Source organism: Chiloscyllium plagiosum, unplaced genomic scaffold (genome assembly GCF_037043375.1).
Source record: "Chiloscyllium plagiosum isolate Xiang-an unplaced genomic scaffold, Cpla_swu_hap1 HiC_scaffold_21, whole genome shotgun sequence".
NCBI lineage: Eukaryota > Metazoa > Chordata > Chondrichthyes > Orectolobiformes > Hemiscylliidae > Chiloscyllium > Chiloscyllium plagiosum.
In genome coordinates, this window is record NW_028270159.1 from 10,733,424 (window position 1) to 10,755,848 (window position 22,425).

The 22,425-nt window shown below is 42.2% G+C and overlaps 2 protein-coding genes across 10 annotated transcripts in view; one reads left to right on the plus strand and one right to left on the minus strand.

Annotated features, from left to right (window-relative positions):
- Positions 1-6,719, plus strand: part of LOC122564953 (uncharacterized) — a 67,059-nt gene extending 60,340 nt beyond the window's left edge. For both annotated transcript variants that reach the window (XR_015760689.1, XM_087998253.1), the window contains one exon: positions 6,492-6,719. The gene's annotated coding sequence lies outside the window, so the exon portion shown is untranslated. The remainder of the gene's footprint in view (positions 1-6,491) is intronic.
- The window catches only part of gpsm1b (G protein signaling modulator 1b), a 255,633-nt gene that overhangs the window by 6,339 nt on the left and 226,869 nt on the right, over positions 1-22,425 (minus strand). For 7 of the 8 annotated variants that reach the window (XM_087998244.1, XM_087998247.1, XM_087998246.1 and 4 more), the window contains one exon: positions 20,986-21,174. The exons of the other annotated variant lie outside the window; for it this stretch is intronic. In XM_087998244.1, coding sequence (XP_087854370.1) covers positions 20,986-21,174 — 189 coding nt within the window. The remainder of the gene's footprint in view (positions 1-20,985; positions 21,175-22,425) is intronic. 8 annotated transcript variants of the gene reach the window in all.

Here is a 22,425-nt window from a genome sequence, read left to right on the forward strand (position 1 = left end):
TCAGAGTAAGAGGCCACCAGTTGGGGCAGACATGAGGAGTTTTCTCTCTTAGAGGAATCTGTGGAATTCATTAAGAGGCTATGTCATTAAGTATATTAAAGGCTGAAGTAGATGGATTTTTAATCAGTAAAGGAATTAAGGATTATCAGATTAGGCATAATCTCATTGAACAGTGGAGCAGATGTGATGGTCCAAATGGCCCATTACTGCTCCTAGGTCTGATGGTCTAATATGGGGGCAACCATTTACAAACCAGAAATTAGTCATTATGAACATTTGGAACTGACTGCCACATAGCCTTTTGGCAACCGAGCTAAACTAACCCTGCAAACTGAAATGCTACATTGCAGTGACATTGTGGTAACATCACTGAATGGGAAATCCAGAATCCAAGGCTAATAACATAGGGACATTGGTTCAAATTAGCATCAAAACAGAGATTGAACTCAAAACAAATCCGTAAATAAAAGGCTAGTCTGATTGTGCTTGTGTAGTAATTGTAAATCATCATAAAAACTGATCTGATTCACTCACGTCCTTCAGGGAAGGAAATCTGCCATCCTTGCCTGACATACATGTGACTGCAGACCAACAGTAATGTGACTGTCTTTTAAATGCCCTTGGGCAATTAGGGATGGGCAATAAATGCTGGTCCAACGGACAATACCCACATTCCATGAACCAATTTTAACAAAGAAGTGGAGGGTGGGATGATAGCAGCCAGCTACTTCCTCTGCCAAATCATTAAATAATATAACGAGTTTCACTGCCTGAAAATGCTGGTTATATGAATTCTGTTCTCAGTGTGCAACGTGGCAGTCACCAAATCACTTAGCCAGGCAGCTTGCAGGTTTGAAAGAAAGAACAGGCACATCTAAAAACCGCTTTTTGGAATCTCAAAGTGTTTTCCAACCAGTTAGGTTATTTTTGAATAGTAATAAAAAATGCAGTTAGTTTCTGTACAGCACAATTCTACAAAAGGCAAAATGAACAGTTTATCTTTTAGTGCTGTTGATATAGGAAAATAGATACTGGCCCAGGACACTGAGGAGAACTCTGCTGCTGGATTTACAATGGGATCTCTTACTTTTTTTGATGGGGAGGGAAGGGAGGACAGAGCCTCAGTTTTATTTATTTTCCCACAAATAGATGTGTTATTGTATGTAAGTCGTGTCTTGAGCATTTGGAACAACCTAGTAAACTTGTTAAAGCTATGTACCTGCAAATATTAAGGTGTAAATCTTGACCTTGTTTTGAACACAACAGCCGTTTAAAATGTCCCAACGATTTGACATTGCACACTCATTCATATGGTGTGCACATACTGCAGAGCAGGAATAGCATTTCCAGAAAAGAAAATCGATACATTTTACAAGCAGACCTCATTAACAGCTTGTTATGTCCTGTCTGCATCATATGTCAGTAAGTTAGCTCAGTAACAAATGCTCCTAAGAGCAATACAACACAGACACTTGCTAAACACATGGAAACAACACAAAGTCTAATCGCAGAATGAAAGAATAATTGTGGCAAAAGAGACAACTTGACCAATCGAAGGATGGATATTGTTGCCTGAAAGGAATGGAATGAAGATTTATTAGATTGATTCCTGGGGAAATGAGAATGTACTGAGGAGAGATTGAGAAAAATGGCCCTACACTCTCTGGGAATTAAAATTTTTTTAAAAAATTAACTGATGAGTCACTGCATTTATTGCCCATCTACAATTGTAGCAGTGAGCTGTCATCTTCAACTGCAACTCACAGTGGCTCAGTGGTTAGCACTGCTGCCTCACAGCACCAGGGTCCCAGGTTCGATTCCAGGTGACTGTGTGGAGTTTGCACATTCTCCCAGTGTCTGTGTGGGTTTATTCCAGGTGCTCCGGTTTCCTCCCACAGTCCAAAGATGCGCAGGCCAGTTCAATTGGCCATGTTAAATTGCCCATAGTGTTAGGTGTATTAGTCAGAATGGTCTGGGTGGGTTACTCTTCGGAGGATCGGTGTGGACTTGTTGGGCTGAAGGGCCTGTTTCCATGCTGTAGGGAATCAAATCTAATCTAATCAAACTGATATTGGTGTCCCTACACCAATGCTACCAAGGAGAGAGTTCCAGGATTTTGACCCAGTGACAGTAAAGGAACCGTGATTTATTTGCAAGTCAGGATGGTAAGTGGCTTAGAAGAGAAACTTGCAGCTGGTGGTGTTGCCATAAATGTACCGCTTTTGTCCGCCTAGAAGGTAGTGATCATGGGTTTGGAAGTTGAAAGAGCCTTGGGTGAATGTCTGTAGTGCATCTTGTAGATAGTACACACTGCTGCTACAGTGTACCAGTGGTGGAGGGAGTGAATGCGAGTGCTAATCAAGTGGGTTGCATTGTCCTGGATGTAATCGATTACTCTCCTGATTTGTAGTTGATGGACAGGCTTTAGCGAGTCAGGATAGGAGTTATTCATTGCAGACTCCTAGCCTCTGACCTGCTCTTCTGCCACAGTGCATAAAATAGCTAATTCAATTCAGTTGCTGGACCATGTTATTGAGAGTTTTTTTTATTTGTTCATGGATTGAAGGCACTGATGTCTCAGCTAGCATTTATTGTCCATCCCTAATTGCCCAGAGGGCAGTTAAGGTTCAGCTACATTGCTGTGGGTCAGGGGTCACATGTAGGTCAGACTAGGTAAGGTTAGCAGTTTCCTTCCCTAACGGACATTGTTGAAAAAACCCATCTAATTCATCAATCAGCAATGAATTCATGGTCATCATTAAACTCTTAATTCCAGGTATTTTCATTTAATTCAAATTCAATCATCTGCTGTGGCGGGATTCGAACCCGGATCCCTCAATCATTACCTGAGTCTCTAGATTAACAATCCAGTGATAATACCACTAGGCCATTTCCTTCCCCTTGATTCAGTAATGGTAATGCTATTAATTTTTCTGGTGGTTAGATATTCTCTTGTTGAAGGTGGTCATTCATGTTACACAAGTGTCAGCTTAAACCTGGGTACTGTCCATGTCTTGCTGCATTTAGACACTGACTGCTTCAGGATCTGAGGAGTCGCGAATGGTGCTGAACATGGTGCAATCATCAGCAACCATCCCCACTTCTGTTTCATGAAGAGGGAGGCTTTTGGATGAGGTAAAAACAATGACTGCAGATGCTGGAAACTAGATTCTGGAGTAGAGTGGTGCTGGAAAAGCACAGCTGTTCAGGCAGCATCTGAGGAGCAGTAAAATCGGCATTTCGGGCAAAAGCCCTTCATCAGGAATACAGGATAAGCAGATGAAGATGGTTGGGCTGTTTGAAATCTGTCCGATTATGAGTAGGGTGTGCAGACCTGACAGTGTAACTATTGAGAAGGTTTGGTGGAAAAGCTGATCAACTATAATCTTACTGAAGTACAAGCTCAAGGTACCTGAATGATGCTAGTTTAGATTTTCTTCCCTTTTTCTGATAAAGGCATGGCCCTGCAACAGGTTCCACCTGATATGCGAGTTTGGGTTTTCAGTGGCAAGCATCAAATGTGGGGAAGCAGGCCAATATCAATAAAAACAGATCAACTAGTCATTATTGCATGACCATTTATGCGAGCTTGGCCTGTATAAATTGATTGCCCTGTTTCTTCCAGTACAACAATGACTACACTTCTAGTGTGCTTCACTGGTTGCAAAGCATTTCAGAACATCCTGTGGTTACAAAAGGTGCAACAGAAATTCATTATTTCATTATATAACAGTCTCAATTTGTCGTGCAATAACTGAAGCAATTTCATAGAATCACTGAATCCCAATAGTGTGAAAGCAGGCCCTTCAGCCCATCAAGTCCACACTGACCCTCCGAAGAGCATCCCACCGGACCCAACCCCCACTTTATCCCTGTAACCCTTCAACCCAGCCTGTTCAGCCTCTCCCTATAGCTCAAATCCTCCAACCCTGGCACACAAATCCACCAAACCTGTACATTTGGACTATGTGAGGAAACCAGAGCATTCGGACAAAATCTACAAAGACACGAGAAAAACATGCAAACTCCAAACAGGCAGTCGCCTGAGACTGGTATCAAACCCTGGTGCTGTGAGGCAGCAGACTGCTCCTGACTGTGCATTACATCTAAGCTATTAGCAGACTTTGGGCTAAACTGAACCTACATATGGATGAAGGCATATTATCTGCCTGACAACAGTTTTAAAAATATTTAATGGCTTTTTCCATGATTATTTGCCATTGCTTGGCTTTTTGTGCTTTATAGCTTAAATGGATATCACGGAATGGTTTGCAAGAGGTATTCTACACTCAGGATTGAATAAAAATATGTTCTGTTTATAAACTGAATGTCTGCTGTGGCTCTCACTTGACAAGTCAATATATGTGCCCTGCTTTTTTTTTTAATCATGTACAGTTTTGATCACATTACAGGAGTAAAACCTTAAATTCAGAGTGCAAGGTACAGAAATTGTGATGAGTTACTACTCCTGGATTCCTTATATTCAGGCTTTAATGTTATTCAGATGGATATCAAGTGAATTCTCTGGATTGAGATAAGCTCAATCATTTGGCAGAAGAATATGAATTTATCTATGTCCACGGGTCAGTTGGCTTCATGAAGAGGGAATCTTGCCCGACAAATTTACGAGAATTCTTTGTGAAGGCAACAAGCAGAATAGATAATGGGGAAGCAGTGGATGTAATTTATTTGGATTTTCAGAAGGCATTTGATAAGTTTTCACACATTAGGCGACTTAATGAGATAAGACCCCATGGTGTTGTGAATGGTGTAGCATGGTTAGGGGATTGGCCAACTGAGAGAAGACCGAAATAAGTGTCAGCCTGTAACTAGTAATGTGCCACAGGGATCAGTGCTGGGGCCACAGTTATTTACAAGATTTATTAATGACTTGGATGAGGTAAATGGATGTACAATTGCCAGGTTTGCAGACAACACAAAAATAGATGAGAAGGCAAGTGGTGAGAATGATTTAGAGTTTACAAGCGGATACAGACAATTAAGTGAGTGGGAAAAATCTTGGCAGATGGAATATAATGAGGGGAAATGTAAGGTTATGCATTTTGGCAGGAAGAACACAGGAAACTGAATGCTATTTAAAATGGAGAAAGACTGCAGAAAGCTGAGGAACAGAAGGATTTGGGAATCCGCATCCATGAGTCACAGAAAGATAGCTTCGTGGGTGGCATGGTGGCACAGTGGTTAGCACTGCTGCCTCAGCGCCAGCGACCCGGGTTCATTTCCTGCCTCAGGCGACTGACTGTGTGGAGTTTGCACGTTCTCCCCGTGTCTGCGTGGGTTTCCTCTGGGTGCTCCGGTTTCCTCCCACAGTCCAAAGATGTGCAGGTAAAGTGAACTGGCCATGCTAAATTGCCCATAGTGTTAGGTAAGGGGTAAATGTAGGGGTATGGGTGGGTTGCACTTCGGCGGGTCGGTGTGGACTTGTTGGGCCGAAGGGCCTGTTTCCACACTGTAATGTAATGTAATGGAAAAGCTTTCATGTTCAGCAGGTAATAGGGAAGGCAAATGGAATATTGGCCTTTGAAAGGGAACTAAACATAAAAGCAGGGAGATTTTGCTAAAACAAAATAAGTAAGACCACAGCTGGAATATGGTGAAGAGTATTTGGGCCCCTGACCGAAGGAGAGATTGGACGTAGTCCAGATAAAGTTCACTCGACTGAGAAGTGGCATAAAGGGACTATCTTATGAAAAGGGGTTGAGTAGTTTGGGCCTGTACTCATTACAGTTCAGAAGGATGATTAAAACAAACAAGATTCTTAGGGGGATTAATGGAGTAGATGTGGAAGGATAATTTCCTCCTGTGAGACAGTCAAGGACCAGAGAGTATAATGCCAGAATAAAGGGTTGCACATTTAAGATCAAGATGAGGATGAAATTCTTCTCTCAGAGGGTCCATGGAAATTCTTTACTGCAGAGGGCTGTCGAAGGTGGGTTATTAAATATATTCATGGCTGAGATTTTTAAATCAGTAAGGAAATCAAGGGTTGTAGGTGAAAGGCATGAAATGGAATTCAGAGTTCTCAGATGAGCCATGCTCTTACTGAATGGAGGAGCAGACCCATTGAGCTGAATGGCCTACTCCTGCCCCACATCTTGTGGGCAGAACTGCAGATCGTACTGATTCACCATCCCTGCCTCAAGGTAACAAGATGCTCATGAATTCTGTAATAAGATGGAGGGAAAAATCCTAAAGTCCAGTGCCTGGAGTTTGATTCTCTCTGTAGTCTTATCGGATACTGATGTAACTCATAACAATCATAACAAACAAGGAGACAAAAATGGAGCTCACAATGTCAATGTTTGTAAGGGAAAAATACTAGTTTGTGTTGGGTCAGACCCTTTATTAAATATCGAACCATTAGGTCAGACCTTTCAGTAAATACCAAATCATTTACTTACTTTTCTCTCTCTCTCAGAAGGCAAATAATGTGAAATGTTTTTAAAAGCATTTTATCGTTTTCATTGCAGATTGCCAACCCGATAACCACTCAACACAAAAAGAAACAATTCGACCTACCGTTCACTGAGAAATCAATTGCAGTAAATCCCAATCTTTCCCCATAGCCTTGCATTTTGTTTCCACTTTTCAAGTTGAAGCCCAGTTTCCCTTTGAAAGTCACGACTGAATCTACTTTCACTGTCCTTCAAGAAGTACCCTCCACTTTGCAATTTGCCATCTAATTTCATTGTCCTCATTTATCCACTGGCTGTTTTTATTTTAACTCTAACTTAAACCATCTGCTGCATTTTTCCAGTTTTTACAAAAATCTAAGATGCACAAGTATTGTCAAAGAATCAGAGGGTGTTAGTGACAAGAAATTGCTTTTATGCAACAAAGTATGATGATCTGGAATGCATTGCCTGAAAGGGTGGTGGAAGCAGATTCAATAGAAACTTTCAAATGGGAATTAGATAAAGAAATGAGAGGAAAATTTCTACAGGGCTGAAGGGAAAGGAACTTGCTGTACTGTTCTTACAAAGAACCAGGAGAAGTGATAGACTGAATGGTCTCCCCTCCGTATTGAACATTCAATGCAAAGCCAGAGTGACAATAACAAACCTCCTCGACAAACAGAACAGATGATACTCGACGGGGAAACTATCAACAAAGACTGCTTACTCAAACGACTAGACTTGTGCTTGACGACACAGTTCACATTCAGCAACCAAATATATGAACAGATCAATGGGACACTGATGGACTCACCCATTTCTGGGCTCAGAGCAGAAGCAGTGGTGCAAAGACTGGAACAAATGGCCCTCCTGCAAATCTGACCCAAACTTTGGATCGATATGTGGATGACACTTTTGTAATTATTCAGAGAAACCAGATTATCAACACCATGCTCACAGGGATCAGATTTACGAGAGAGGAGGAAACCAACAATCAACTCTCTTTTCTGGACGTGATGGTAGAAAGAACACAGAATGGTGAATGCACCACAAGAGTGTACGCATACCAACCGGGTCCTGAACTACAACAGCAACCACCCAAACACACACAAGAGAAGCTGCAATAGGACCCTGTTCAAAAGGGCTACAACACACTGCAGCACCCCCAACCTACAAAGAGAAGAAAATCTCTACAGAGGCTTTACGCCTGCAACTTCATCCACAATACCTTACAGACAAACAACACAACAAGGACATGCCACGACCCAACATGAGCCACACTACCTGATATAACAAACTTCTCAGAACCAGCAGCGAGACTTCTCCCCCCACTGGGATCCATGACAGCCCATAAACTGACAGCCACACTCAGACAACTCACCAGGACAAAAGACCAGATACCCATCACATGCAAGAGAAATGTAATTTACAAGATTCCATGTAAAGTCTGCACAAAATACTTGATAGGGAAAACAGACAAACAAGTAGCAATCCACATCCATGAACACCAACTAGCCACTAATCGCCATGACTAGCTATCCCTAGTAGACATACACACAGATGATAAAGACCACAAATTTAACACAACGATCATAGGACAATCTAAACAGAGGACAGCCAGAGAATTTTGAGAAAAAGGGCACTCAGACACGGACTCCATCAACAAACACATGCAATGAACAACTGGAACCAGCAACTGGAAGCTGCAGGAACGGAACCAAATAAATTCCAGAAGACACAGTACAGTAGCACTTCACAGGAGGTTCCAAAGCCCTGAAGATGTCACTTAGACATGGGACGAAATGTCTGCAAATCAACCTCCCAGCTCAGCAAACACACCCATAACCACAGCAAATACAACTAGCTGGATAGTCAGAAGAGCTATTTCCTTTATATCAAATTGCAGTAGAACTGGATAAATTGCAACAGCCCAGCTACTCAAGATTTAAAGACTGGAATAAACTGCTTCCTCATCCAAGAAATGCATAGAATTCCAATAGTTTGGAAGGAGGCCATTCAGCCCATCGAGTCCACGCTGGCCCTCAGAAAAGCATCCCACCCAGCCCCAGCCCCAACAGCATCCTGTGACCCTACATTTTCCATGGCTAATCCACCTAACCTGCACATCCCTGCAGGTTTACGGCAGGTTTGTTTAAAAGGGAAATTGCTAATGACTTTCCAGACTTACAGAAACTGAATGAAAGATGACAACAATCATCTGTTCACAAGCTGACCTCAGTCACCGCTCGCCAGTCTATAGCTGCTGGCAGCTGCGACTGGTTGAGGAGCCACACACAGCCAGAGACAGCCTCTGGCGACTGCTCTGAACTGCTCAAATCTGCTCTTCACCTTACACACAAGTTATGTACTCACACCATCTTCACATTAGCATCAGCCACCTGAGGAGCAGTTGCTACAAGGGGGACATGCTCGGCACAGTTTTTGACATGTCCTGGATGGCAAATCTCACGGGCACAACAGTTCGAATACAACCTGGTCAGGAAATAGTCGGTTTGCGGCTGACAGCTTTATGAGGCGACAATTTGTCATTGTATAACATCCATACCAAGGGGAGTAAGTGAGGGCTCGTAACATTCTTAATAACTGGAAAGAAATAGAACTCAAGCAAAAAAACAAAGTCCTAAAAAGGAACAGACTACACTGAGAACCTTCAGCCAGAGTTTACCTTCATTAGGACAGAACAAATCTGCTCAAGTTTGACTCAGTGGAATATTTAAAGAGGTGGCTGAACAAAGGCATGAATTTTCACAATGGGATAATGTGAATGGCTCTTTCATGCTGCAATTAGTCTGTTGCTCCTTCTGACTCCTTCAGTGCCGGAACTGTATAAAAATAAATTCTCAGTTTAAAAAAAGGTTTAACAGTTCATGTGGAACTGATGATATTAGTGCAGACACTTTGTGAATTGGATACTATCAGGGGAAGATTGCACAAGCAAAGACAAAACTATTCTGCAGCAAAAATCAAGAACTAACCAAATGGAAATTTTCTGAAGGTTTTTTTTAAAAAAATGCCTTGCAAAGAATTGTTTTACATCCTACAGAGGGCTGGGCATACTATGTATTATGGTACTGACTCCCAAAAGCTAAAAATCTACAAATCACACAACACCAGGTTATAGTCCAACAGGTTTAATTGGAAACACACTTGCTTTCGGAGCGACGCTCCTTCATCAGGTGGTTGTGGACAAAGATTGTTCACAACCACCTGATGAAGGAGTGGCGTTCCGAAAGCTAGTGTGCTTCCAGTTAAACCTGTTGGGACTATAACTTGGTGTTGTGATTTTTAACTTTGTACACCCCAGTCCAACACCGGCATCTCTAAATCCCAAAAGCTAGACATTCTGTCAGTTCCAGAGTGGTGAAGGAACTGACAGTTTGAGAGGGAGATTTTGAGGGAAAACCGTCTTCCCCTGTCCTCTCAGAATGGATGCTCAATGTGGCAAGAATCCCATGTCAAATGAAATACATGCTTATTTATGGGGTGGAGGTGTCATTTATTGTCCAATCTGTAATTGCACAGGAAATGGTGAGAGAGAGCAGGTATCTATTTTCACATAAAACAAAAACAATGGCTGGAAATCACAGCAGGTAAAGCTAATGTTTCGAGTCTAGATGTCTGAGCATCAGAGCCCTCTACAGTCATCTAGACTCAAACTTGAGCTCGCTCTCTCCATGGATGGTGCTGACCCGTTTCCAGCATTTTTTGTTTTCAGTACAGGTTCCAGCATCTGCAGTAATTTGCTCCGACAATCTATTTTCACAGTTGCTCTCAGAGAGACAAAATCCCAGCTATTCGTAATAGTGACCTCCATAAGATAACAGTTACTGCAAAAATGAGTTCTAATCTTTGCACCTAAAGCAGGCACAATCATTGCATGATTAGATTAGATTCCCTACAGTGTGGAAACAGGCCCTTCGGTCCAACAAGTCCACACCGACCGTCCGAAGAGTAACCCACCCAGACCCATTTCCCTCTGACTAATGCAGCTAACACTATGGGCAACTTAGCATGATCAATCCACCTAACCTGCACATCTTTAGACTGTGGGAGGAAACCGGAGCACCCGGAGGAAACCCATGCAGACATGGGGAGAATGTGCAAACTCACTCAGGTAGTCACCTGAGGCTGGAATCGAACCTGGGACCCTGTGCTGTGAGGCAGCAGTGCTAACCACTGAGCCACTGTGCCGCCCCTACGAAGACAGTTGTAATGAGCCTAGTATTCAGGTAGAGTTGAACCCAACAGGAATCATCTGTTTTCAGTATGCTGGACAATTTCAGTTTTGCTCAGGCAACTAAACTTAGGTAGGGATTGAAATCATAAAACTCAACACCAAATTTTCCCACAATCACTGTGAGGTTTATAGGAATGCAGATCAGATGATCTGAAAATGACAGCCAGATTAGGGTTTTGGTGAATAGATGTTGAAAAGACATCTATACCAGATCGAAATTGCAATGGATCAATTGATTCACTGTCACAGTCCAAATTCACAGCACTGTAGAAAGGTGCATTTAACTCATTAATGGGGATATGGGCATTATTGGCTAGGCCAGCATTTATTGCCCATCCTAATTACCGAAAGCAGAGTTAATAAGTCAACCCCATTGTTGTGAATCTGGAGTCACACATAGGCCAGAACAGATAAGGATGGCAGATTTCCTTCCTTAAAAGAACATTAGTGGCACAAATGCAATCGACAGTGGATACATGACAATCATTAGACCAGCTTTTTACTTCTGGTAAGGGAAGGGGTGGGGACAGGCTGGAAACTTGTGAGAGCAAGGGAGGAGTTGGGGAGATGTTTAATCCACAGAATCTTTAAGAAAGAAGCACCTCACCGTTCCACTGTGGGGTTTTTAGGACAGTATTCAGGTCTCAGGGACTAATCCATACCCACTATTCTAAAAATCCCGTCAGGCTGATAGAATTCTCTCAGAGATTTATGGTAGGCATTGCTGCCACAGAGCTCAGGACCCCAGAACCCTGGCTGGCTATCTACTGGGGGCCATGTCCCACAGTTTGGGATGCCCTGGCCTAGAGCCTTGGCAACAAGGGTAGACAATAAAATTCATGATAGAGGAACGTCAGATTTGGGTGAGCTAAAAGAAGAAACAAAGTGCAAGAGAAGAATATTCAAAGTGTTATTAGATTATTATTGGATAAAGGACCAGGGCTTTCTGTGCTTGCATCTGGCATGAACAGCCATTAGTCTGCAAGCCTCAAAGTACAATAATTGAATCATATAGTAAAGAAGCCCTTTGGCCCATTGCGTCTGTGACACTGTGAAATCACCACACAGGTTTGCAAGCAATGTACACGCCAGACGTGCAATGAACTGGGATTGCAGAGCCTTCACTCAAATCGAACATTAAGCTGACAAACTGAGATGGAGAGAAAGAGACAGCAACAAAGATGCTTTTGTGATGCTGTCATATGGATAGAGTGAACTCATGGATACAGGGTGGCACAGTGGCTGAGTGCTTAGCACTGCTGCCTCACAGCGCCAGGCAGCCAGTTCAATTCCAGCCTTGGATGACTGTGTCTGTGTGGGGTTTGCATGGACTTTGCCCCATGTCTGTGTGGGCTTCCGCCAGGTGCTCCAGTTTCCTCCCACAGTCCAAAGATGTGAAAGTTAGGTGGATTGGCCACAGCAAATGTGGGGTTACAGGGGCAGGGTGGGAGAGCTAAGTGTGGGCGAGATACCCTTCGGAGAGCAGACTCATTGGGCCAAATGGTCTCTTCCCTCACTGTAGGGATTCTATGATTCAATTAGAGGCAGAACCAGTTTGTGACACGTATAGAATGTCAGCAATCACCCGCTCTGGCCTATGGCACCCTTTTTGCCTTGTGAGAACTGATGCAACTCGAGAAACATAAAGCAGAGATAAAGCAGCCATCATGTCTGGAAGGTGGAATAGCAAGAAGAAACTTACTGCAAAGGAAAACAGGACCAAAAAGAGGGAGTAACAAAGAGACATGCATAAAACATTTAAACTACACAATAAATGCAAAGAGACATCATGCAGGTAAAAGTATTTGTACTTTGTTTGGCAAGCACTTCATCACCGAAATGTTTGTAATGAGGTTATGAAAGGTACACATTATATTTGTATCAATGCCAGCTCCTAGACTGAAACTATCTCATCCAACAGTATCCCTTTGTTGGTTCCTCAAATCTTTTTCTGTTCACCTTTTTCCACATACTTAACCAATTCTTTAATTATTTTAGTCATCAGTGTCTCAGTGGGTGCTTGTGATAAAGAATTCTATATTGTACTTACTGTTCCAACTCATTCATTCCTAGAACAATAATCTTCAACCTATGCTGCACTTTTCTTTAACTCACTTGTGGGATATGGACGTCACTGGCTTGCTGGCATTTATTGCCCATCCCTAGTTGTTCTTGAGGAGGTAGCAGTGAGCTACTTTCATGAATCACTGCAGTCCATGCACTGTAGATAAACTCACAATGCTCTTAGAAAGGGAATTTCGGGATTTTGACCCAGCGACACTGCGAAAAGAAAGCAATGTATTTCCCAGTCAGGATGGTGAGGATCTTGCAGGGAATGGTGTTCCCATGTATCTGCTGTCCTTGTCCTGCAAGACCAAAGTGGCCATGTGTTTGGAAGGTACTGACTCAGGATCTCTGGTGAATTTCTGCTGTGCATCTTGTAAGTAGTACACACTGCTGTTACTAAGCAGCAGTGGTGGATGCAGTGGATGTGGTGCCAATCAAGCAGCTACTTTGCCCTGGATGGTGTCAAGCTTCTTGAGCATTGTTGGTGCTACACCCATCCAGGCAAGTGGGGAGTATTCCATCACACTCCTGATATGCACCTTGTGGATGGTGGACAGGGTCTGGGGAATCAGGAGGTGCTGCTGTATTCTTAACCTCTGGCCTGCTCTTGTAGTCACTGTGTTTATGTGGTAAGTCCAGTTGAGTCTCTGGTTAATGGAAACCCCAGGATGTTGACACTGGTGGATTCAGTGATGGTAATACCATTCAATGTAGTAAGGCAGTGTGAGAATGGTCTCTTATTGGAGATGATCACTGCCTGGTATTTGTGTGGAATGAATTTTACCTGCCACTTTCCAGCCCTAGCCTGAATATTGTCCAGGTCCTGCTGCATGGACTGTTGCAGTGTCTAAGGAGTGAAGAATATTGTTGAACTTGGAGCAATCAGCAGTGAACATCCCACTTCAACACTCATGGATGGAAGGAAGGTCATTGGTGAAATGGCTGAAGATGGTCAGGCCTAGGACCAAACCTTGTCACCAAATCCTACTTAAAACTTGTCACCAGTCCTCACCCACTCAAGATGAACTGTGTTGTATTGAATCATATCAAGTAATATGATTTGCACATTCCCAAATCCTTCCTTTAACAATCTGCTCAGAAATAATACATTCAAGATCACAATAATGCTCATGTTACACTCATGTGCTGCTGAAAGAAACATTTTACCATCCTGAGCAGTTTTGAAACAAAAGTAGTATTTCTAAGTTTCATCCAAAAATAATCAGATCATTGTGTAATGTATTCGAAGTAAAATTGGGGAAAATATACCATGCTTCTCATAGTCTAAGGGCTGGTGTCAATAGCCACAGGAACAGGTCAGAGGCTTGGAATTTGCAGTGACCAATTCACTCCCTAACTCCCAAAGGTTTGACCAACATCTACAAGGAACAAGTCAGGAGTGTGATGGAATGTCCCATTTACCTAGAGGGTGCAGCTTTTTTAGATTAGATTTCCTACAGTGTGGAAACAGGCCCTTCGGCCCAACCAGTCCACACCGACCCTCTGAAGAGTAACCCACCCAGACCCATTTCCCTCTGACTAATGTACTTAACACTGTGGGCAATTTAGCATGGCCAATTCACCTGACCTGCACATCTTTGGACCGTGAGAGGAAACCCACGCAGACACGGGGAGAATGTGCAAACTCCACACAGACCCTGGTGCTGTGAGGCAGCAGTGCTAACCACTGAGCCACCGTGCCGCTTCAGCAACCTCAAGAAATTTGACACTATTCAAGACAAAGCAGCCCTCTTGATCAGCACCATATTCACAAAACTCCATTCCCTTCACCATCAACCCTTAGCAGCAGTGTGTATGATCTACACGTTGGACTGCATCAATTCACCAAGGTTCCTTATACAGCATCTTCCAAACCCAGGGCCATTACCATTTAGAAAGACATGGGCAGCAGATACTTGGAAACACCATCACCTGCAACTTCACGCCAAGATTCACCATCCTGACTTGGAAACATATATTGCCGTGTCTCTGCTATTACTGGGTCAATATCTTGGAGCTCCTTTCCTCCCAATACATTTACATAAAATGGACTGTTGCAGCTTAAGGTGTTGACAAACCGTAAGGTCAACAAAATATTGGTCTTGCTAGTGACACTCATGTCCAATGAAAGAATATAAAGTGAAGTGACTGGCTTCTTAGTTGGTGCTGATCTACTCTTGGCCATCAAACATATCAAAAATATCCAGTAGAGTCCAGACGTACAACAGTATGGCAACACTGACTTCACCGATGTAGCAATAGACATTTCCCCAGCCTTATGGATATTTCCTAATCAATCTGTTCAGTAACGTTATTACACACCTCTGAAACAGGTGGGACTTTCCACTGTACAATATCTCCTGTATTAATGAGGTTGATTAAGCACGAAGCTTGGCATCTCATTTACATTGCAGATAATTCAGATTCTGTTGCAAGGCTAACAAAACTGTGAAATGGCTCCCCACCACATTGGATCTCCCACTGAGGGAAACAATTGTGACTAATCCTCACCCCATTATATTCATAAGGGACCTGTGCAGAACTTCAAATCACTCAGTTTATAGTCCAACAGGTTTATTTGAAATCACAAGCTTTCTGAGCACTGCTCCTTCAGCAGGTGAGGAACTCACCCGACAAAGGGGCTTGTGATTTCAAATAAACGTGTTGGGCTATAGCCTGGTGTTCTCTAACTTTGGACCTTGTGGTGCTGAAAAAGCACAGCTGGTCAAGCAGCATCCAAGGAGCAGGAGAATCGACGTTTCGGACATAAGCCCTTCATCAGGAATCCTCACTGATCCTCAGTAACCTGATTGATGCTTCTGTTCTCCACAGTTGATTAAAATGCCTTCACTGACAGATTAACTCAGTTAAACAAAGTCATATCTGCAAATGGGTGGAGAAAGAACAATTGCCCGAAATAAAATGACATTTCTTTTCATGGAAAACTTTTAGAATCAAAAATGCTCCCATTATTTCCCCTCCAGGTGGATTTCTGTCCGATGTGGTTCCATTAAAGTACCCAGTCTCCGTGTGAAAGCTCAGGAACCAGCAAGCATTTATTTTTCTCCTTAAAATATGTATCAAAAACCTGAGAGAAGTGGAAATCTCATGGAAGGTTATCACCAAAGGACCTAACCCACTGTTCTGATCCACATGAGTATTTTCCCCAGAATGTCATCTAGCTTATTCACTTCACCTACTCCTTGTGAGGGAGTGGTGTATATTCTAATCACTTCCTTGGTGAAGAAGTTCTTCCTGAATTCCCTGCTGGATTTAATATGGAGTATCTTGAGGAGTTGTGCTGTTGGGTGAAAACCACAAAACATGCCCAACAAAATCACCAAATATAAACAGGAGCAGAAAGAAGAGCCTAGTCCAGATCTTGCCAACATCCCACAAATGAATGAAATAAAAATGCGTTTCAATTTTGAATATCAAACATTCTTCAAGCTTTTGGTGATTTTTCAATACACCACACTCTCCTTTCATTTTGTGCAATCTTCTAGTAGTTTGCAAAAATACTATCCCTTCTCCTCAATTGCATTTAAGGAATTAAGTGATGGACATTTTGTAAGTAAGTGAGCTTACATACAAAACTCACCAAACAGAATTCTGTTTGATAAACAAAATAATAACTGCTGCTGTAAGCATCAATCTGATTTTTTGATTGTTTTACTGTTCCAAATAACATCTGGAAGTTAAAAAAAAATCTATGCCAACATCAGGATAAAAAAAAATTTAAAGTTACGTAATTCCCTTGAACTCTTAATGCAATTTTCTCATCATCGTACCTTACTGAGAAACCCATTACTAACTAGCTCAAAGACTCAGGATTTGACTGAACTAATACTTACATGGGCAATATCTCTTCAAAACTGCATCCTGATCCTCAGGAACCACTGCATAAATATTTCTTACCTCTTGTGGCCAACAGCAGTTGCCTGGTGCCAGTTAATATTTCAGAGTGCGCTGAGCCTTCAGCTAGGTCATTTGCTTTGGCGAGGATTTGGAATATTTGCTGAATAACTTTGTGGATATATTTCAACTCCCTGGAGTAAATGGTCACATGAGAAGTGCAATGAAGAAAGAAGCATCTTAGAGGACGACAGACTAGGGGGTACACAACTGAATGAGACAGTTATACGATGTTGTGCACAACCATTTTATGAAAAGAAATTACTGGTTAATGCCTCTGTTGTTGGAGAGTACGAGTGTAACATTCTGGTCTCTGAATGTATTTTACTAAAGAAATGCATTATTCATGCTCACTATGTTGATGGCCATAGAATCAAGCCTATCGTATAGTGTCAATATTGCCCCTTGGAAAGAGCTATCCATTTAGTCCCACTCTCCACATCAGTCCTGCAAACATTTCCTTTTCAAATATATGATTTTTTTTCTTCAACATGACCATTACGCCTGCTTCCACCACCCAATCAGGCAGTGAATTCAATATCTGCAATTGATATGTGCCTACTTTGGATTTTGTTACTTGTGGTTTTAGAAATCAAATGATTATTCTTCAATTTATTCCTCCTTCCACCTATTGGAAAGCTATTATCCAGCCCAAAAGGCATACTGCTAAATGCATGATGTTATTTACCCAAATGATTTTGCCTTTCGTGTGCCTTCGTAAAATCGCATGAAGCATTAAAATCCAAGCTCTATCCACTCTGGAAGTTCAATATATTGCAGATTAATGGGGAGATCAAAGAACATAGGTTTAAAGAAACATCATTATAATCACTTAAATAATGCAAATCCCTTTTACCAAGACAGGGAAAGAGGAAAGTTCAATCAAGAGAGAGAAAAATGGAGGAGAGGGAAAGAGGCAGGAGGATAGAGGTGGGTAGGGAGAACAGAGGCAGAGAAGGCGGTGGGGAGGAGAGACAGAGGCAAAGGAATTGAAGACAGAGGAGAAGTGAGAGGGGGTGAGGAAAGGAAGGGGAGACAGGAGGAGGGATAGAAAGGAGGAGGGGGGACATGAGGGTGGGGTGGATACAGGAGGGTGGGGAGGACAGGGATAGACAGACTCAAACGAGGGGCTGAGACACAGAGGTGGGGAAAGGTATAGACAGTGAACAAGGGAGGGATTTAACAATAAGAGCGGGATAAGCAAGAGGCAGGGAATGGACAAGAGATGGGGAATAGGTGAGATTAAGGGCTGTTGGATGAGAGGAGGGAGGGTAGGGTGGAGGAAGAGGCAGAAGTAAGTGAGGAGGGGGCTGGGTGAGAGGAAGGAGGAGAAGATGGTGATGAAGAGATGGAGAGGAAGAAAGGTCAAAGAGTTGGAGGGTGGCGGAGGGATAGAAAGCTTCCTTCATTTCATTGATTTGCAGGGGAGGATAGTTTTAGGAACTGAAGAGTAGTTTGGATTCTATCATAGACTGGAAAACAATTTAAATTAATCAATGAGAAATAGCACAAAATGGAATCTAATGGACAGCTGGAGCCAAACAGTAAAAACAAACAGTCTGGCAAAGGATATCCACAACCACCCTTAAATTGTGGATTGACCACTTAATGGTTGCAAAACTAAATTGCAGTTTTTTATACTGCTTTCTAGTCTGATGTTTGGATTCATGTTCCAACTCTTACTTTCAAGTTGCTTCAATTTCCATCTAATCACGTTTGTCATAAGATCAAAGCAGGTATTTTCTCATGTCGGTTGCTATTTTGTAAGTAAAAAGGTGAGCAAACATGAAAATGTTTCTACGCAAATTGTGGAACTAACATTGAGAAGAACTGTAAGTCACTTTTGTCATAATTCCCGAAATGCAGGGCACAAACTCTTCCGAGGTGACAAGCATCTGACCCTCTGTCTTGGTGTTGGCCAAGACAGTTGCTGACTTTACACAAGGGACTAACTCATCCCTTGATTTTCGCTACATTGTGATTACAGGCCCATCTTACAGGGAATCAGAGATGATGTAGTTTGACATTTCTGGAAGTGAACTTTTTAATGCAATGATAAAGATTCTCAGTTCCACCCATTAATGTCATGATTTGGAAATGCTGGTGTTGGACTGGGGTGTTAAAAATCACACATTACCAGGTTATAGTCCAACAGGTTTAATTGGAAGCACTAGCTTTCAGAGCGACGCTCCTTCATCAGGTGGTTGTGCTCACCTGATGAACAAGCAGCACTTGAAAAGCTAGTGCTTCCAATTAATCCATTAATGTCAGAATATGAAAAGTTGCATAAGCTTTCTTGTAATTTGTCAGACAGCATAGCTAAAGATCTTTACGTTTCTTCAGCCCACTTCTTAATTTCTTCATCCTTTACTCCTCATCCATAGAAAATGCAACATGACAAGAATGGTTTTGGCTAGCTGAATATCAAAAACATTAAGAGCAGGAATAACCAATTCAACCCTTTGAGCCTGCTCCACCATTTAATACAATCATGGCTGATCTCAGCTTCAACTCCACCTTCTTGCTGCGTTCCTATAACTCTTCCACAAGACCATTAAAATTAGGAGCAGAATTAGATCATTCAGCCCATTGATTCTGCTCTGCCAATCCATTGTGGCTGATATGTTTCTTAAGCCCATTTTCCTGCCTCTTGTTTTAACCTTTGATCCACTTATTAATCTGTCACTGTCTTAAAGACATTCAATGACTTGGCCTCCACGGCCATCCTCTGGCTGAAGAAATTCCTCGTCTTAATTTTAAAGGGTTGTGCCATCACTCTGAGGCTGTGCCCTCAGGTCCTACTAGTGGAAGCATCTTCTCCACATCCACTCTTATCCAGGACTCTGAGTATTCTTTCAGTGGCATTTGTAAGTTTCAATAAGATTGCCCCCTCATTCTTCCCAAGTACAGGCCCTGAGTCCTCAACTGCTCCTCATATGACAATTCCTTCGTTTTCGGGATCATTTTCATGAACCTCCTTGGGATCTCCTCAAATGCCAGCACATCCTTCCTCCGACAAGAGGCCCAAAACTGCTCACAACGTTCCAAATATTGTCTGACCACAGCCTTATATAGCCTCAGCAGCACACCTGTGCTTTTGTATTCTAGCCCTCTCAAAATGAATGCTAAAATTGCATTTGCTTCCCAACTGCCAACTGAACCTGCGCGTTAACCATAGGAGAATCCTGAACTAGGATGTCCATGTCTCTTTGTGTTTCAGATTGCCAAAGTCTTTCTCTATTTAGAAAATAATCTACAACTCTATTTTTCCTACCAAACATCATATTTTCACAATTTGTATTCCATCTGCCACTTCTTTGCTCAGTCTCCTAGCCTAAGTCCTTCTGTAGCCTTTCCGCCTTCTCAACACTACACTTCCCTCTACCTATTTTGTGTTATCAATCCATTACTAAGTAAAGATTGCTCAATCTCCTCCTTAAATTTATTCAGTGACCCCCACACTTTGGGGTATTGAATTCCACAGATTCATGACCTTTTCAGAGAAGTAACTCCTCATCTCTGTTTTAAACCTGCCACCCTTTCACCTAAAACTATGAACTTTCATTCTGGACTGTCCTAAAAGGGGAAACATCTGCTGTCGTCTACTTTGTCAGTCCCTTTTTGCATCGGACATACCTCAATTAGATCTCCTCTCATCCTTCAAATGCTCAAGATCATGACTATAACTGGGTCAACAATACTGGAAGAAATTTCTGGACTTTTACCCAATGAAGAAGAAGTGTCAATTTTCTATTTCCAAATCTAAATGGAAAGGAGGGTGGAGGGGAACTTGCATGTGGTGTGTTCACATGCACCTTTGTTCTCTAAGGCAGTAGAGATCCTGGGTTTGGAAGAGCTATCCATGAATCCTTGATGGCTTGCCTTTTGAAGATGATGAAGCCATGCTGCAGACAAGCTGTTGGATGGAACAGCTTTGCTCTGGGTGGTGTTGAACCTCACTCATGCAGGCAAATGGAGAATATTCCTTTACATTCCTGACTTGTACCAATTAAATGGTAAACAGGTTTCATGGAGTCAGGAGGCGAGTTATTGGCTGCACAAATCTCAGCCTCTGACCTGCTCTTCAACCAGTATTTATATGGCTGATCCATTTAAGTTTCTGGCCAACAGTAACCACCAGGATTTTGACCTGTGGGGTATTCAGTGATGGTGAGGCTATAGAATGTCAACAGGACATGGTTAGATTCTCTCTCATTGGAAATGCTCATTATCTGGCACTTGTGTGGCAGAGTAAATAAATGAAAACACACACAGTTTTACAACTTGGACCTTTCTCAAAGCAATAAATGCAAGGTTCTGGTTGCCTACCATTGGAGCCACTTGAACTCGAACATCACTGGTGTCCAACGGTGAAGTCGCATTGCTGTCTTGCTTGTCTTCAGAGCTTGCTTGGCTCTCCTGATACCTTTTGTTTCTTAAGTGTCTGGCCCAGGGCATTTTTGCTGCATTCTTAAGGTCAGTGGAATGATCCTCACTGACTACGTCGCCATTTTGGTCCTTGAAGATTGTAAATCAGATCAATTGAATATTATGCAACAGACCTCCAAAGACAAGTGTCTTGGCATCAGCATTCCATAAAAATCAAGGAGTTAATTGCTTCAAAGTGCAAAAGCTGAACCATCAAAGAACACTTCAGCTCCTGTAAGTGCCTGGATTATCATCTTTTTACTAAAGCACCATATGGTGTTGTGGAACTTCGAATTAATCAAAATTCTGAGTAGGTGCAATTAAAAGTTATTTTGTGAAAATGAATGCCAGTTCACACAGATTTCCTTTGATACTTGTGCAGAACTTTAAAAGTAGCATCCAATCTGAAAATGGACACCAATTCAGCTCGAAATTATTTCCTCCAGATGTAACTTTGTGGCCAAAGAACTCTCTGGTCTTAAAAGCTCTTCAGAAGCCGTAATGAGGAGATATTTCAGGTGGGGACATCTGCCCTGACAACTCTGGAGATCAACTGTAACAGTCTAGCCTGATTGAAGAGAGTGCTCTTAATTTCTCCCTGAAATGGACAGGGTGCGAAAAGGCCTCGAGAAGGTGGTAGTGAATCACCCGGGTTAAATACAACCAGGTTAGCTACTTATATCATTTTGAAGGTCAGCTCAGAGTCAGTCACATATGGATCTGGAGTCTCCTGAGGCCAGACTGAGTAAGAATGGCAGATTTCCTCCCCTGAACAACTTTGAACCAGATGGGTTTTTAACAACAATCTCAGGCTAAATTACCTCTTTCTGCACCATAATAATTCTGTTTCATGAATATCATGACCAATACTAGTTTTTATTCCAGTTTCATTTAGTAAATTTAATTCAAATTGCTTTCTGATGTGGTGGGATTTGAACACGTCTCTCGATAGTCCAGACATCATTACTAGTCCAGTGAATGTCATGAGTATTCTATCACATCTGTAACAATGTTTTACAGAAGAATACAACCACACTAGGCTTTAATTACTGCTAGCTTTTTTTCTAACTCAACATATTACATATACTTGCAGCAGAAACAGAAATTGCTGGAAAGGCTTAGTGGGTCTAGCAGTATCTGTGCAGAGAAATCGGAATTAACATTTCGGGTTCAGTGACCCTTCCTCAGAACTGTTCTCTCCACAGATGCTGCTAGATCTGCTGAGCCTTTCCAGCAATTGCTTTTTTTAGTTCTGATTTACAGCATTGCAGTTTTTATCATATATACTTACATTGGACTATCCCTCATCTTAATACCTCTTTCTGAATTCAGTTCAAAAAT